General features: G+C 42.2%; 1 protein-coding gene across 1 annotated transcript; it reads left to right on the top strand.

Annotated features, from left to right (window-relative positions):
- Positions 1–6069: 6069 nt before the first annotated feature.
- Positions 6070–14225, top strand: SNRNP40 (small nuclear ribonucleoprotein U5 subunit 40). Its single transcript, XM_042441021.1, has 5 exons — positions 6070–6320; positions 9566–9648; positions 10292–10353; positions 12401–12504; positions 13800–14225. Exons 1-5 carry the CDS (start codon positions 6236–6238, stop codon positions 13847–13849), a joined length of 384 nt encoding a protein of 127 aa, XP_042296955.1. The 5' UTR covers positions 6070–6235; the 3' UTR covers positions 13850–14225.
- The last annotated feature ends 2581 nt before the right edge of the window (positions 14226–16806 follow it).

Genomic DNA, 16806 nt, shown 5'->3' with positions numbered 1-16806 from the left:
TCTAGGCCTCCAGGGCAACCTTTAATATACCCATAGAGTGACGGAGGACCTACAGATTCCTAGAGAGAACACATTGACAAAGCCGCAAATATGGAGGGAGGAGTGTGATGATGATGATGATGAAAAGATACGGAACCATGTCTAAAAAGGTGGGTTCCGTTTCCCCAGGGTGTGAACGTGAACTCTCGGCCAAATGCGAAGGCAGTAAACCCTTAAGGCACCAACATTAACACACTCTGCTTCCTGCGAAGGCTGTTGCGGCCATTTTCCCTGTGAAAACTCCAGCACCAAGACCCCTACACCATCCCTCAGCGCACTCACGGAAGTACAAACCCCTCCCGTGGCTAGGCTTCTGGAGCTGAAGTCCAACAGCACATTCGAGGCCCGCGTCGAGCCAACCAGGCAACAAGCACACAAGGTCAGGAAGCCTGGACAACGGACGCTCATATTCAAAGGCCTGACGTAATCGATCTCCGCTCCTTTTCTAGGGCCGAGGTTGAACCAACCAGTCTAGAAGGGGAGGGTATTTTGTAAGGCGCAGCCAATCAGAATATAAAAAGCGTGGCGTACATCCGGGCTCCTTCCTTAGTCGAGGCTGAAAAATCGCAGCGAGAGGGGCGGGCTTATTTTCAGGGCCAGCCAATCAAACGCAGGGACCAGTTCTTCCGGTGTACCTTCCGATCCATAGAAGAGAAACAATGAGAGAAGAGCGAGGATGATAAACCCTCAGAAAACGGAAGGCCCCCGCAGACATGCCTAGTGGCCACCGCCCGGCGCCAAGAAGCCCCCCACAGTCCTCTTGGGCCCTGCCTGGCCTGGCCGCGCCGCCCCTCCTCCGCGAGCCTTCTGCAAGCGGTGAGAGTCCCCAGACAAGTGGCAGCCTTTGGATTCCTCTTGGCCTTTAAGAGATTTCGGACTCATTCCCAGAACCTCAGCCGCGTTGGCCAACGCCTGGATCTGGAGATGGAGTCAAAACCCCTTCAAGGCAAAGTTTGGGAACAACTGCCTTACAGAACACCTTAGTGATGCCATAATTTCCAACATATATCTATATAACACATACAATACAGGTTTTTGCTGCAGAAGGAAATGCACTCCTCCCTCCAATTTGCAGCTTTGAATTATCAACGGATTGATTAATTTGTCTCTAGGAATTTAGGTCCTCAGAGCAACTCTAAATGGTCACTAACAAAGTTGCCCTGAAGCCTAGAGAGTATTCCTAGAGAGGACAACTGCTAGGCCTGAGCTCCTCCAGCAACAACTCTAGGTAACTTTAAAAAGGTTGCCCAAAGGCCTAGAGAGATTCCTAAGAGAGGACACTCGCTAGGCCTTTGTAAGCTCCCCAAAGGCAAAAAACTCTATGTAAACTTTAAAGGTTCCCTGGAAGGCCTAGAAGATATTCAGAGAGGACACTCCTAGGCCTTTGGACTCCTCACAGCCAACTCTATGTCAAGTTAAAAAGGTGCCCGAAAGGCCAGAGAGTATTCCTAGAGAGGACACTCTGCTAGGCCTTTGTAGCTCCTCCAGCAAAACTCTATGGTCAACTAATAAAGGTTGCCCTGAAGCCTAGAGAGTAATTCCTAAGAGGACACAAAATCTGCTAGCCTTTGTAGCTCATCCAGGCAACCATGGTCAACTATAAAGGTTGCCCTGGAAGGCCTAGAGAATATTCCAGAGAGGACACTCTGCTAGGCCTTTGTACTCCTCCAAGCGCAACTCTATGGTCAACTATAAAGTCCCGGAAGGCCTAGAGATAATTCTAAGAAGACACTCTGCAAGCCTTAGAGCTCCTCCAGCACAAACCTATGGTCAAACTTTAAAAAGGTTCCCGAAAAGCCTAGAGAGTATTCTAGAGAAGGACACCTGCAGGCCTTGATAGCTCCTCCAGCAACTCTAAGGGCAACTTTAAAGGTTGCCCAGGAAAGCCTAGAGAGTAATCCTAGAGAGGACATCTGCTAGCCTTTGATAGCTCCTCCAGCAAACATCTAATGGTCAAGTTAAAAAGGTTGCCCTGAAAGGCCAGAGAGTATTCTAAGAGAAGAACACCTCTGAAGGCCTTGGATCCGTCATGCAACTCTATGTCAACTTTAAAGGTTGCCCTGAAGGCCTAGAAAGTATTAACTAAAGAGGACAACTTAGGCCTTGAGCTCATCCAGCGCAACCTATGGTCAACTTTAAAGTTGCCCTGGAAGCTAGAGATATTCTAGAGAGGAATCTGCTAGGCCTTGATAGCTCCTCCAGCACAACCATGGTCAACTTTAAGAAAAGTTGCCCGAAAGGCCTAGAAGTAGCCAAGAGGACAATCTGCTAGGCCTTTGAGCTTCTCCAGGCAAACTCTATAGGTCAACTTTAAAGGTTGCCCTGGAACCAGAGAGTAATCAGAGAGGACCCTCTAGGCCTTTGACGCTCCTCCAGCGAACTCGAAATGGTCAACTTTAGAGGTTGCCCCGAAAGGCCTAGAGGAGTATTCCTAGAGAGGACACTCACCTGCTGAGCATTTGACGCTCTCCAGCACAACTCTATGGGCAGTGTCTGGCAGATGTGACCATAGAGTGGCGCTGGAGGAACTAGACTTCCTGAGGAGTGCCCTCTCTGGGTCAAAACGGGTTTTTTTGTCACTTCAGGGTTTCCCATATGGAGGGGTCTGGTTTAAAAATCAGAAGACATGTCTTCTGTTTTTTGTTTATCTAGAAACTTTCACTCTTGACATATCGTGGGTGTGTTTATCGTTTTATATTTTTAGGGCCCTCCAAGAATGTTACTTCCCTCCAGGCACCAATAATGCCTGCTTTCAGGCATGAAGGAGAAGTTTACGTTGCAATTTCATCCGAATGGAGCTACATTAGCATCAGCTGGATTTGACAGGTTATATGTAGGTCTGCATTATTAACTTATAAAAAACATACTGGTTCCTCTTTGAAATTGGAGTTAACGTTTGGTTAAAGAAATTATAGTCAGTCGGTTAAGTTAGTTTTAATGAAGGTATACATTGACTAAACCACGCTTTTGAAATAATGAGCTTAATGTTTTATGGGGCTTATATATGTCCCAATAATTGTTTACCCTCAAGAAGGAGATACTGGTTAATAATAAGAATAATATAGCATAATTTTTATTTTATAACCAATCCCGATACCGCCCGTTGGTGAACCAATTCTGGGCGGTTTACACACATTAAAATAGAAACATACACAGGCATAAAAAAATATATTTCCCTCCCCCCTGAAAAAGGTTATTAACCTGCATATCTAATTTTTAAAACCACAAGAACATTAAACCAACACTCAAGTAAACAATATAATAATTAATAATCATAATAAGTTTTATTTATCTACCTACCAGCCCAATTAACTGGGAATCCGAGCGGTTTTACAACATAGGGATAATAGACGGTTCCCTGCCTCAGGCTTACAATAAAAAGACAACGAACAAAAGAGAAGGAATGGGAGGAGGGAAGGGATCAAGGTCCACATTCATCTCCCTTAAGCCTGGACAAAGCAATGGACTGAGGAGGGCTCTTTCGTCTTCAGCTAGCCCTGTGGGCTGGGCCAGCCTATTCTATCCCTCACAGGCTTGAAGGAGACAGTATGGAGAGAGGGGGCCCTTTCAATTCTTTTTTTTTTTTCTTCAGGCTAGACCCTGAGGAACTGGGCCAGCCTACTCTCTCCCTCAGAAGGCCGAAAGATACAGTTAGGGATGGAGGAGCATCTTTCTCAGGCCGCCCTGATGGAACTGGGCACCTTCTCTCCACTCAGAGGCGCGAAAGATGACAGTTAGGGAGGGAGGAGCATCTTCCTTCAGACCAGCCCCTGATGGAACTTGGCCAGCATTCTCGTCTCCCTCAGAGGCCCCGAAAGATGACAGTTAGGGAGGGAGAGCCTCTTTCTCAGCCAAAATCCCCTGATGGAACTGGGCCCCTTCTCTCTACCTCATGAGGGCCGAAGATGACAGTTAGGAGGGAGAGCCTCGGTTTCAGGCCAGCCCCGGATGGAACTGGCCACCTTCTCTCTTCCCTCAGAGGCCGAAAGATGCAGTTTAAGGGTTGGGCCTGAAGATAAAAGAAAACCAACAATAAACAACTGCAACTTCCAGGTCTAAAGAAAGTAAAAGGGGACTTTGGAGACAATTACTGCGAGGAGGGGAGATCCTGAGGCCGGGATATTTCAGGCGTTGGAAGACCTCCTGAAGAAATCCCGTCTTGACAGCCTTGTTGAATCTGTCCCAAAAATTTGTAATTTGACGGATAGCGTCCGGCAGGTCGTTCCAGAGCCTGGAGGCGACAGCAAAAAAAAGCCATCCTGGATGTCACCACAAGCCTGCATTTTTTTAGGCTTCAACAAGTTCCTCCCAGAGTACACTGAGATGCGAGTGGAGGATTGTTATTGGAGAGTGGTGCTCTTAGATAGCTTGGACCCAAGCCATTAAAAAAGTTGAGGGTTAAATGAAAACAGTGTCCCGCCACATTTTACTGGTGTTAGGGGCGGACAGGACGCCCATGAAAGTGGGGGGTAAAGCAATAAAAACACTATTTCTATCCTTAAAGAACACCTTTCCTAGAATTCTCTATGTCCTCCATTTAGTTCTTTGGTCAACATCTGTCAAACACTTACCATCGCAGTGTTACTGGCCACCTAACAAGGCCTCGTGTAGTTTCCTCTCACGGTCTTTCATTGGTTAGTGTTTGGGGCACACTAGTGAATAAATAGGTTTTGGTTTATGGGTCTGTTCAGCAGTTGGGTGAATGACTAGCAGAGAGAACACTTAATAAAAAATATAATTAAGAAATGTTGTGACCACCCTTAAAAGCACTATTTGTTTTTCTAATGAGTAAAATAAAACTGGTTAAGAAGGTACTCTGGGTTAATCGTATGGAAAACCTCAAGTTTTGGTGCTTTAAGAACGAAGTAGTTTGGCTAAGATAATGTCGTGTGGAAATATTGCGGTGAGGTTTTATCCAAGTGGTTATTTGGGTAGTCAATTGCAAGTAAATAGGTTTCCCACTTGGATTTTGTGTCCTTTAGTGTTGTTCCCTGAAAAGTGGGGGTGTGTGTGTGTCATTTCCCCCCCCGCCAATGTTAAAATGTGATGTAGAGAGATGTCAAGTAAGTGTAAGAGTGGTTAGAGAAAGGACTGATCAGTGAAAATGCAATTGTGTCCCCAGTAGTTACTTCCTGTCTCTTCCTTTGATTCCGTATTATGGAATGTAATGGGGACTGTGATAATTAATGCCACAGCTGACAGGCAAAGTGGAGCATTATGGAGCACATGTACAATACTGATGGCAGGTTGGTAGTGTTAATAAAGAATACTACATTGTTTAGAAGACTTTGTTTGTGTATTCTAGCTAACAGGCAGTGGCTGTACTGTGGTCGCTGAGAGCTCAGGAGCGACGTTTTTGTTATTGTCACTTTTTGTCTGGGTGTCCTTACCATTCTTGTTGATGTGTCCAAAATTCATTTGGAAAGCCGGGGTCCGTTTTTGTGAAGATTATATCTGTAAGGGAACAAAACTGAATATGGAGTATGGTTTTTTCATAATGTGTCCTGCATGATTCTTTCTGGTGGCGTACCTGTTACTTTTTCAGTGTTTCTTCCAGATACATCTTTGAGTAATCCCAGTAGTAGTACAACAGTTTAGAGTATTTCGAGTGTTTTTTGTGAGAAAAGATACTACCACTAGAGTAATTCACACATTGCTGGGACTTGGCAAAAAAAAAAAGGGTGATTTCAATCAGGTGTTAAAGAAGGTCTTGAATGACATGGCTCTGCCCCTGCTTTTGGGAGGCAAGCAAACTTCAGTGGCTGCATATTGGGGCAAAGTCTCAGGGGGCCTTTCAAAGCGTGTTGGACTGCAAATCCAAGACTTGGAGCCTCATCCCTGGGAAAAGCTATGTCTTTCTTTTCCATCATTTTAGGTTTGACCAAAGTTTCTTGGATGGCTAGGTATCTATCATTTGTTAAATGTTCTTTTGAGTAACTGACTTTTTATTCCACTAGCGATGGTTGTTTCGGTTGCTGTCTAAGTTTTCATAAATTTGTCTATTGTTCTAGCAGCTGTGGAACCCTGCCAGTCCCCCACATCAGATAGTGTAAATAAGTCTAAGCGTCTTACAAAAGCTTCACTGATCCTGTATATGTCTTAGGTTATAAATCTCTATAAATGTGTGTCTTACTAAGTGTGTTTTTACCTGTGTTTAAAGGTATGGGACCTTCGTCAAAACAAGTTGACCTATACAATGCGAGGGCATGCGGATTCTGTCACAGGGCTCAGCCTCAGTTCAGAGGGCTCTTACTTGCTTTCCAATGCAATGGACAATACAGGTGTTTTCTTATATTTCTTTTTCTTTTAAATGTTATTATTTCCTTCCTCCAACATTAACAATATAATTATAACAATATATCAAATACAATAATACATTATCAGATCAATTCACTGTTAAATATATATTTGTGGGTCTATACATCCATCCATGCAATGTCTGTATCAGTTACTTTGTTGCTACAATATATTAATATCTGCAATACCAAAAAGATTCCTCTTTACCATTCAGGTCTTGAAAAGACAAACATTGCTGGTCAGTTTTTTGAAGCTGCAGCTGACCATACTGTGTTAAGATAACTATGAAATGGAAGTCTTTGTGCATCTGTCCAGTTTCTTACAGTCTCATCTCCTGCAGCCCCTATAAAGATCATTCTTTATTACACATGTGCTCCTCATTTTTCTCAGTAAATAATTTTAAAATAATGAAGCTTCTTTTGCAATTACTGTTTGTCCTGTTATTTTACTTAACTATTCAGTTTAAAATTTGGACAGAAAATCCATAGTATGTTCAGGAGTTTCCCATGCGTGCTAGAAAAAGTGTTTTCTATCATATAAGTCACTAGTAATTTTGTATAATTTTGTAGTGAACAAACTGTTTTTAATGGCATTTCCTCAGATGAAGGAAATCTTTGCACATAACTCATTTGATATACTATAATTTAGACTTTTTCCCCAGGTCATCTTAGGTCCAAAGCACACTGTAAAAATAATCCAGTTTGAGACTGCTTTAAATGTCTTGGCCCAGTGCTAAAGAATTCTGGGAACTGTAGCTTTGTGAGACATTTAGCCTTGTCTGTCAGAGAGCTCTGGTGCTACAATAAACTACAATTCCCAGGATTTCCTAGCACAGAAGGAACAGCAGGGAAATGTAATGACTCCACAACTGTCATCTGCCGGCCTGAGAGGGAGTTCACCAGGCAAGTCCAGTTCCATCAGGGCTAGCCTGGAAGAAGGAAGAGCCCTCCCTCCAATCCATCTGCCTTGGTCCAGGCCTTCGAGGGAGAGAAGAACCACTGGACCTCATCCCCTTTCCCTCCTTTTGTTTCGTGTCTTTTAGATTGTAAGCCTGAGGGCAGGGAACTGTCTGATTAAAAATAATATTGTAAGCCGCCCTGAGAGCCATTAGGGCTGAAGGGCGGGATATAAATACCTAAATAAATAAATAAATAAAATAATGAACTATATTACAACAATGTCCCAAAATAATGAAACCACATCTCTACCATATATACAATTTTAATATATTTATATGCAAGTACCCATACTGCAGTATTATTTCCAAAGGTTCATAAACAATAGTCAACTAACTACAGTTTCCACAACTTGTTTGTTGTTGTTGTTGTTATTAAGCTTTATTTATATAGCGCTGTAAATTTACACAACACTGTACATACGATCTTTTAATTAGACGGCTCCCTGCCCTCAGGCTTACAATGTAAGAAGACACGACACAAAAGTAGAAGGGAATGGTGGTAGGGAAGGGGATCAGGTCCATCAGTTCATCTTTCCCTCTAAGGCCTGGACCAAGGCAGATGGACTGGAGGGAGGGCTCTGTTTCTTAAGGATAGGCCTGATGGCATTGGCCTACCTCCTCTTCCCCTCAGAGGCCAGGATGCCTTCTGGGAAGTTTGTTGTATTGCTGCAACCACTAATGTGTTGACTATTGCCTATGAACTTTTGGAAATAATATTTCAGGAACAGAATAGTAGTGAAGATCTGAGAAAGCACATTCTACTTTCATCTGCTACCTATCTACCACTTGTAGAAATAATTTTGTTGGAACATTTTTCTGTCTTTGGCTTGTGGAAATCATTTTACTGGAATAGAGGTTGTTAGGACCCGAGGAAGCACAGTGGACATAGTTTGGGATCTATAGTTCTCTATAGCACTTCATATTGTGTATTTTGTGTCTTGTAGTATTACTGCAATGTGGGTATTTACATATAAATATATGACCTTTATATGAACATTACATATATGGTAGAGTTGTGGTTTCATTCCTTTGGGACATTGTTATAATACAGTTGATTGCATTGTCAGTTTCTCCCTGCTTTTCTATCTATGTTTGTTGTGAACCCTCATGTTGTGTGTTTCTCTAGCACAGACGAAGTTTCAAACTGAATTGTTTCTCCAGTGTATTTTGGACCACTATAAACCTTAATGTTTTATTTTGTTGTTGTTGTTGTTATGTGCCTTCAAGACATTCCAACCTATGGCGACTATAAGGCGAACCTATCATGGGGTTCTCTTGGCAAGATTTGTTCAGAGGAGGTTTGCCATTGCGGTCCTCTAAGGCTGAGAGAGTGTTGACTTGCCCAAGGTTACCCAGTGGGTTTCATGGCCAAGCAGGAATCAAATCCTGGTCTCCAGCTTTGTAGTCCAACGTTCAAATGGCTACATCACACTGGCTCTGTGTTTTATTACTTCCAGAAATAACTTTTTTCAAGTTTTATTGCTAAAACTTTATTTTATTTTTTAACATCTGGATACATATGAATATTCTGAACCAAAATATGCTTATTCCTAGATTTGAACAGAAGCAACATGTAGGCAAGCATACTAACTTTTGGTAGTTGTTGGTATTTATTCTACCTGAATCTAGTGTCTGCACTTAGACATACTGGGTTTTGTCTCTTGCTGTCCCCGGGCCATAATGCTGAAATGATAGTAGAAGCCACAACTGGCTGCATTCCTAGCAGGATATAAATTCAGTAATGACTTATTTTTTAGCCATTTTGGTCTCCCAGCCACCTTCTCTAAGGCTCATTTTTCCTTCTGTCACCTTTAACTTGAACACTGATCCCCCCCCCCCCCCCCCAAGTTCTGTTTGGTTAGCCACTTCTTGCTTCAGTTGCCTAATTCTGCTGCCCTTTCATACTAGTCCTTTCACAACACAGTTCCTTCAACCCATTGTATCTAGCCCTCAGGTGTCTCCCCAGTCCTCAGACTGTTATTTTGAAACTTTAACCCCCCCCCCTAAAAAAAAAACCCAAATAGTTAAGACTGCATAGGACTTTGTTCCTTGATCGACTGAACTATACCAGTTTATTGAATCTTTTGGAGGCTTCACTGCCACCAGTGTTTGATTGTACCTTCTGTTTCTGAACTGAAGAGAGTTGTCACCATTTCTTGTTTTAGCTTTACACTCTAGCCACTGACTGGTAATGAAATCTGTGTTGTTTGCTAATATTCATACAGTGTTTTTTTCCCCCTCTTTTAACTGTTCATGTGGCCTTTGTTCTAGTTCGCATATGGGATGTTCGGCCCTTTGCCCCTAAAGAGAGATGTGTGAAAATACTCCAAGGGAATGTGCATAATTTTGAGAAGGTGAGTGCATGGCTAACATAAATGTTACTGGTTTATGGCTGGCAGCTGAAAGTTAACTCATAAGTAAGTGGCTTTTAAAATCTCAGATTACCTCAAATACAAGGGTTGTGACTAAGATTAATGTGTAGGGTGAAATTCCAGTTAGAGCTCCTGCCACAAGATCCCCTCCTTTCACCTGAGTACAGCAATAATTGTCTGTAAATTAAGTATCTTTGGCCTGTTACAGACTGCCAAAATAAAGCTGCTTTGGGTCTCTTTCGAGGTATGCTGTTTAAATGATGCATGCATCCTAAGAATCCGGAAGCTGCACCAAAGCTGCACTCCAGTGCTTAGGAATGGAGTATGGCTTTGGTGCGACCTCCGGACTCTTAGGACCCATGCATCATTTAAATAGCATACCTCTAAAGAGACCCGAAGCAGCTTTATTTTGGCAGTCTGTAACAGGCCATCGACTTTCACAATCTGTTTCACTTAAGGTAAAAAGTATGGATATTTCTGGTAATAAAACAAACTACATAACTGCAGACTAAACTTTTCTTACTGCAGTGTTGTTAATATCTAAAGCCTAGGTGGGTTTTTACTTCAAATAATAGAGAAATGAAAATGTGCTTGGAATTTGGCATGTTCTTTTCTTGTTCTTTAGAATCTTCTGCGATGCTCCTGGTCACCAGATGGAAGTAAAATCGCTGCAGGATCTGCAGACAGGTAGAAATCTATTTCAAGTTTGTTTGTTTTTTTGTCTTCACTTTAAATCCTTTAACTAGTCACGTCTAGCAACAAAAAGCTGATTTATAACCAGCTAAAAACTTGTCAGAAAGTAAGTGATAATTCAATTGACTGAAGAAACCTACAATAGCACCTCAGAAGGTTACTGGATGCAATTACTGCTATCTCCAATTGTTTGGATGGAAATGAAATAGTGTTTGTATATTCCTTGTTTGGAAGCTGGAACTACATTCTAGTTAGGAAAAGGATTTCTCTTTTTCTGAGACTAATACATCACTGGGAGAGAGAGAGATTAATTGCAGAATCATTTCCATTGGTTAGGGTGACTGACAATAAGAGAAGAAATAAAATGCCAGTAATAGAGGAAATAAAGGAAAAGGGTGGAAAGAATTGACTTAGAAATCTACCTTTGAAAAGTGACAAGGAAGAATCGTGATTGGACTAGTCTTTGTTGTAGTCTTAACATCTACACAGTTTCTGTCTTTTGGTCCTTTTGTGGGTGCAATAATATCTACTAACACTAGGGTACTTTGCTCAGCTCAGCCTAGCCCTGTGGTACTCAGTTTTTACCCTTGGAACCCCACTTTACATCTACATGTGGATGGTCACATTCAATGTAATATATCAATTAAAATATTTTGCTTACTTAGTGTGCATATTTTCACATTCATCTCTATTCATATTTTAACATGTCACAAGGAAATACCATTGTTCAAATTAGAACAATTTTATTTAAGTACATTCAATATTTAACTCAACACATGTGTAAATTTTACACAAAACAAAGTTTGGGAAGAGGAGGAGGAGGGCTCAGAGCCTCCAAGTCTTGTGCCTCCTTGAGCAACTCTTGTGCCCTCCTTCAGGGTCTTGGCCCACTGTTTGAGAAGCACTGGCCTAACCAACTGCTTAACTATCTGGTTGTCTTTTCCCAGTTAGTATACCGTATTCAACTACTACAGTCTTTGATATTCTTGGGGGTTAGGGCCTCTATTTAGCTGGCAGATTTTGGCAGCATTGGCATTGAAGGAGAGCTAGTGAAACAGGCTTTTATTGAGTTGCAATAATGTATCTACATTAAAGCTTGAGCTGGGAAAGAATAGGATTCTCTTGTAGCTGACCCTGTTGTCGCCTTGTGTGCCTGCCTGCAACAGACAAGGTAAACTGAATAATTCCAGAATCCCTTACTGAGCTGTGTGAACCTCAAAACAGAGAGAAGGGGAGAGCAGATTAGCCTACCTCATCAAATATCCCCAACATGTCTTTAAAAAGGCATACCTCCATAGGTTTGGCTACAAAAATGTGAATCATAAGAAGAGTGGAGGCTGGTGATTTTTTTAAAGTCTCTAGTTGAATTTTGTAAGAAGCTTTCAAGTCATCAAGATGTTAAAAAATATTTTGTTTACTTATGCAAGTAAGTAACAACACATAGTTTACAGTTTACCTATGAGCTGGTTTTCATTTCACATAGGCATGTAGTTACCTTTGTTGAAACGTGTTGGGAATCACTAATGCCTATTCTTTCTATGTGATTTCTGCCTCTGATATAACATTATCTGTTAAAGAAGTAATCCCCAGGAACACATCTACTTTGTTAACTGAAGTATACCTATATTGTTGCCCAGCTGCTACAGGAAAAAATACAAGCTGATGCAAGAAAAAATATTTAGTGCCAGAGCTGAAGTAAGTTTGCTGTCTCTAAAACCACAAATAGACAATGGCAGAAATTGCTGAGCTCTCTAAAACTGTTATAATTACTGTGGGCCCTTGGTATCCACAGGGTTTGGTTCCAGGACTCCCCACAGATACTAAAAAACATAAATGATCTTGTAAGACTGGTCATTGTGCTTAAAGGGTGGTATAAATTTGCCTCTTTCTCTTGGATTGTATGGTACTAAACTATGCCTTCTACACTCTCAGAATGGAAATAAGTGGTTTTGTGTATGCTTATAAGAGGATGGAAATGTATATTTACTGTGGGGATGCCTTTTTCTCCCCCCCTCCCCCCCCCCCCTGTTAAACTATGCAGGTTTGTTTATGTGTGGGATACCACTTCCAGAAGAATCCTATACAAGCTTCCAGGCCATGCTGGTTCAATAAACGAAGTCGCTTTTCATCCAGAAGAACCAGTTGGTAAGTGCTACATATTTCAGTTTTCAGGAAGCATAAAAGTGCTTTTTAAGTATAGAATCTTGACTGCTCTGAAGTCACTCTAAACCAGGGCTACAGGCCCCAGGTACAATGGCTGGGATTTTGTCCCTTCTGACCTGTTAGGCTGGGAGGAGGCTTTTTTCCAAACCATTAGTGACTTCTCACTTCCTCCTTTTTAAAAAAGCTATTTGTGACCCTACAATAGACCAGAGGCCAAAAATTGACAAGATTATGCACCATGTGGGTAGTGGGTGGGTTTAGCACGTGTTGTATTGGCAGTAATAGTACACAACTTACTGAAGAGCAGCATTAATGGACTGCAAGTATACTTTAACTGTCCTCTCTAGAAAATGTTTAACTACTTTGTAAAGTTGAGTTACTGTAAGAGAATGTGTGTATTTCAATAATACAAGTAATGCAAATAATTTACATTTGCCATATCTGTACTGCGTCTGTCTATAGGGCTGGATCTCAGGTCCAAAAAACGTGGGCCAAATAAAGCAGCTTCTGGCCACTTTGGGGGCATGTTGTTTAGATGACACATGCCTCCAAAGCAGTTGGAAGCCACTCCAAGGCCATACTAAGGCGACAAGAGCTGGACCTTTTGGGAATGGATTAAATCCGTTCCTGCTTTGGAAATTCTCAATTGACTTCTTAGAGTCTTTGAACTGTCTGCTTTTAAATTGATTCAAATTGATTTGAAACAACCTTCTGTGAATTGAAGGAACTGCCTTCTTGGTTTTATTCCCTTGATTAAAAATATTCTTTACTAAAGACTGCATCCTCTAATAACAAATGTCCAGTATCAGCAATTACGTTTCTGCTATAATGTTAACCCAACTACAGAAATATAGGGTGCATCTGCACTGTAAAAATAATGCAGTTCTACACCACTTTAACTGCCATGGCTGCATCCTACAGAGTCCTGGGATTTGTAATTTTGTGAGGCACCAGGACTCTTCAGCAGAGGCTAATGGCCTTTTGAAACTATAAATCTCGGGATTCCATAGGATGGAGCTACAGCTAAAGTGGTGTCAAACAGCATTATTTTTATATTGTAGATGTAACATACTTGGCTAGTAACATTATTTAAAATAATTGGCATTATTATGAGAAACAGTAAGGAACTTTGATTGAAATGATAACTGTTAACTAAGACATGTTGGTAAGAGTCAGTTGCATTATGACTTTTTTTTTGGGGGGGGGAACATGATCAGAAGGAATGAAACAGATCCTTCAGTTTTTCTTACAAAAATATTTTCTTTTATTCCCATCAGTACTTTCTGCATCTAGTGACAAAAGGCTTTATATGGGGGAAATCCAGTGAGAATGAGCAGAAGATGACCAGAACTAGATTGCTTCTGACCTATTTGAATTGCTCTGTACATAGAAATGGAAGGTGGGACTGTGGCATCACCATCTCTGTATGAAGAATGAATATTAAACATCTGTGTTTCAGAGAAACCCTCCTTGAATTTTTGACCATGTATACAGAAGATTAAAAGGACTGGCAGTCTAGAATCATTTAGGGTTTGAGATGGATATACAGGTTTCTAGTTTTATTTGAAAAATTGGAGATTGATTCATTTAAAATATTTTGACAGTTATAAAATGGGGAAAAGCTGTTTAATATCGTATGCTTTCCATGAGGTTGTTTTGTCACTTTTATACTAAAAGAAATAAAATACCTTGTCCAAACAGAATTTATTGCTGCATGTGTTTTTTGTTGGGGTTTTATTTTATTTTATTTTTTGGCTATTATATAACTGAATCAGTATAGAAGATGAAGGGTGAGGTTACATAAAGGTGAAGAAAATATAGTGAAAACTAAGGGGTATGCTTTGACTGAGAGTTCCTGATGGCAAGGGGTTGGACTGGACGGCCCTTGTGGTCTCTTCCAACTCCATGATTCTATAAAGAAGCCCAGTTGCATCATTAGCCACAGTGCTAATCATTCTCTGCGGTACTTTAGAAATTTATTGAGTGCCATCTGACCTGGGAGCCTCATCTTATGATGCTGTCTCTTGTTTCATAATTGGATTGTCTCATCATAGGTTTTTTGTGGTAAAAGACGTTCAAAATGCCTCTTCTAACAAGCATTCTCTATAGTGCTACTGCCATTGGCCTAGCCCAGAATGGCACAATAGGGCACCCTCGTCAAGTGCTAGGGGCAGCGCTTCTAGATGCCTCTCGCACGTGATGAGGGCATCAAAATGGTGGCGCCCTGTACAGTTGGGCACTGCCATCATTATGTGACAGACACCTAACGTCTGCACGTTGTGGCGCCATTGTGATGCCGCGAGTGCACAATTGGTGCACTGCAGCATCATAATGGCGCCGCAAGAAGAACCCACTTTTTGCGCGTTCTTTTTGGTCCGCGGGGAAGTCCTGCGATCTGGAGGCTGCGGCTTCCCCATAGATGAAAGCTGGGCGCTGGGAGACTGTCCTTTTTTTGGATGGTCTGTCCCACGCCATTGTCTCTCAGTGATCCTCTGCGAGTGTCAACCTCCACTAGTGCTGCTGCCTAGTAGCTGTTTGGCACATTTAGTCTGGTTCCTCAGCAAAAGCCTGTCTGACATGGGAAACCCTGCCAGCAGCATAACCTGTTGCCTCGCAGGAGCATTTAGTCCTACCACTCTAGAAAAGTAGTGTCGTTAATGGGAGCTGCTGTTTGTAAATTCTCTCAGTTCCCTGTGGGCAGCCTGTGTCCCATGCTTACCCTCCAACATTTGAAAGACAAAAACTGGGGCACATGTGCCCAAGCAGCATCAGAGTTTATTCAAGATGGCAAATCTGTTACTGGGGAAGAACACACAAACTAGGATAGGCTGCAGCAGTTTGCTTTTGATTGACCCACCTGGGAAGGGCAGGATTTTGTCCTCTTCAAACATACCCCTTGCTGAGTTAACTTAGAGCTCAAGCAAACGGGGCAGTAGGAGTGGCCAGAAGCTGCTCCCACCCTGATCACCCCAAAGCTGTCTCAGGACCACAGCAGCCAGATGCCACAGTCTCAAGGGAGCCTGCTGCCATGGTTCTCGACAGGCCACGAAAAGGAACTGTAAGAAATCGCTCTTTTCACAGCTGGTTTCTGCAGCCCTGGCACAAGCTCCAAGTAATCCAAGAATGTGCAGCATGTGTATGCCTTGCCCCTGGAGCATCTCGTCTGTGGCCATTTTGGGCCATCTGTTTGAGGCCTTCATGCAGATTGCTTGTGCGTTTTGAACTCAGTTTGAAGCAAGGAAGTGGGAGGACAAACTGGAATACAGTGCTCCCTCGGGTTACAAAATTAATTCGTTCCGCGGCCGCTTTCGTAACCCGAAAAGCCTTCGCAAGCCAAAAACCCATAGGCGCTAATGGGGAAAAGCCGCGTTTCGTGCGAAAAAGCGCCGAAAAGCACCAAAAATTTTCTTTGTAACCCGAAAAAACATTCGTAACCCGGAACAGTTATTTCCTATGGGATTTTTTCGTATCCCGGAAATTTCGTAACCTGGGTATTTCGTATCCCGGGGTACCACTGTACTTGAAAAGCTGCTGAAAAAGTGGGATGATAGAGGATTAATCAAATTGGGACAGTATATGTGCCTGACAGCCCATTGGGAAAAAGCAAGGCGAGGGAGGAGAAAGAATGTGTCAGAAAGGGAAGGAGAGAATGGTGCAAATGAGATGGGAGGAATGGGGGAGAGAGGAATAATGTTGAAAGAAGGAGAGAAAAGAAGTGGATGGAGGGTAAGAAGGCTGGTGGAAAGAAACATAGGGAATGATCCGGCCCACTACTGATTTGTAACCCCCATCACTGTTCCTAACTAGAATGTGACCCTCAACATAAGAAAACATTACCCCTCTCCTGTGCTACATAGATGGAAGGGCTGCATGTATGTATGTATACACACACACACAGCCTATTTTTTATCCTTGGGAATCTTTAGCCTCATTGTCCTTTCAAGTACACTGAGAGGGAGAAATAATGTTCTCCTGTGAAATACAAGCTGTGCTTGCAGCCACATTCAGGCTTTATTAGCCTTGCCACTGGGAAGAAGCCCTTGAGACGAGCCTTAATTTCCGAGGGTGCCCTTGCAAAGCAGCTTCCTTTACAAGTAATTACCTCATATATAAACATAAGAACCAAACAATAAAATGTGCATCTTATTAATTAAATAACCCAGACAGGGACTCTGCAATAATTAACTGCTCAGCAGGAGCGGCCGCTTCAGCATAAGGAACCTCTCTAGGAAGATGATACTTGGAGTGTATTGGCACTGCTGTAAACCATGTTGTGCTGAGTTT

Source organism: Sceloporus undulatus, chromosome 9, assembly GCF_019175285.1.
Source record: "Sceloporus undulatus isolate JIND9_A2432 ecotype Alabama chromosome 9, SceUnd_v1.1, whole genome shotgun sequence".
Taxonomy (NCBI): domain Eukaryota; kingdom Metazoa; phylum Chordata; class Lepidosauria; order Squamata; family Phrynosomatidae; genus Sceloporus; species Sceloporus undulatus.
This window is presented reverse-complemented; position numbering and strand designations above follow the sequence as displayed.

Bases quoted from the DNA above. Each gene is read 5' to 3' on its own strand.
- SNRNP40 (XM_042441021.1), top strand. From the start codon at position 6,236: ATGCGAGGGCATGCGGATTCTGTCACAGGGCTCAGCCTCAGTTCAGAG. The intron at 6,321-9,565 runs GTGTTTTCTTAT...CCTTTGTTCTAG, and splicing joins CAATGCAATGGACAATACAG to TTCGCATATGGGATGTTCGG. The intron at 10,354-12,400 runs GTAGAAATCTAT...TAAACTATGCAG, and splicing joins GCTGCAGGATCTGCAGACAG to GTTTGTTTATGTGTGGGATA.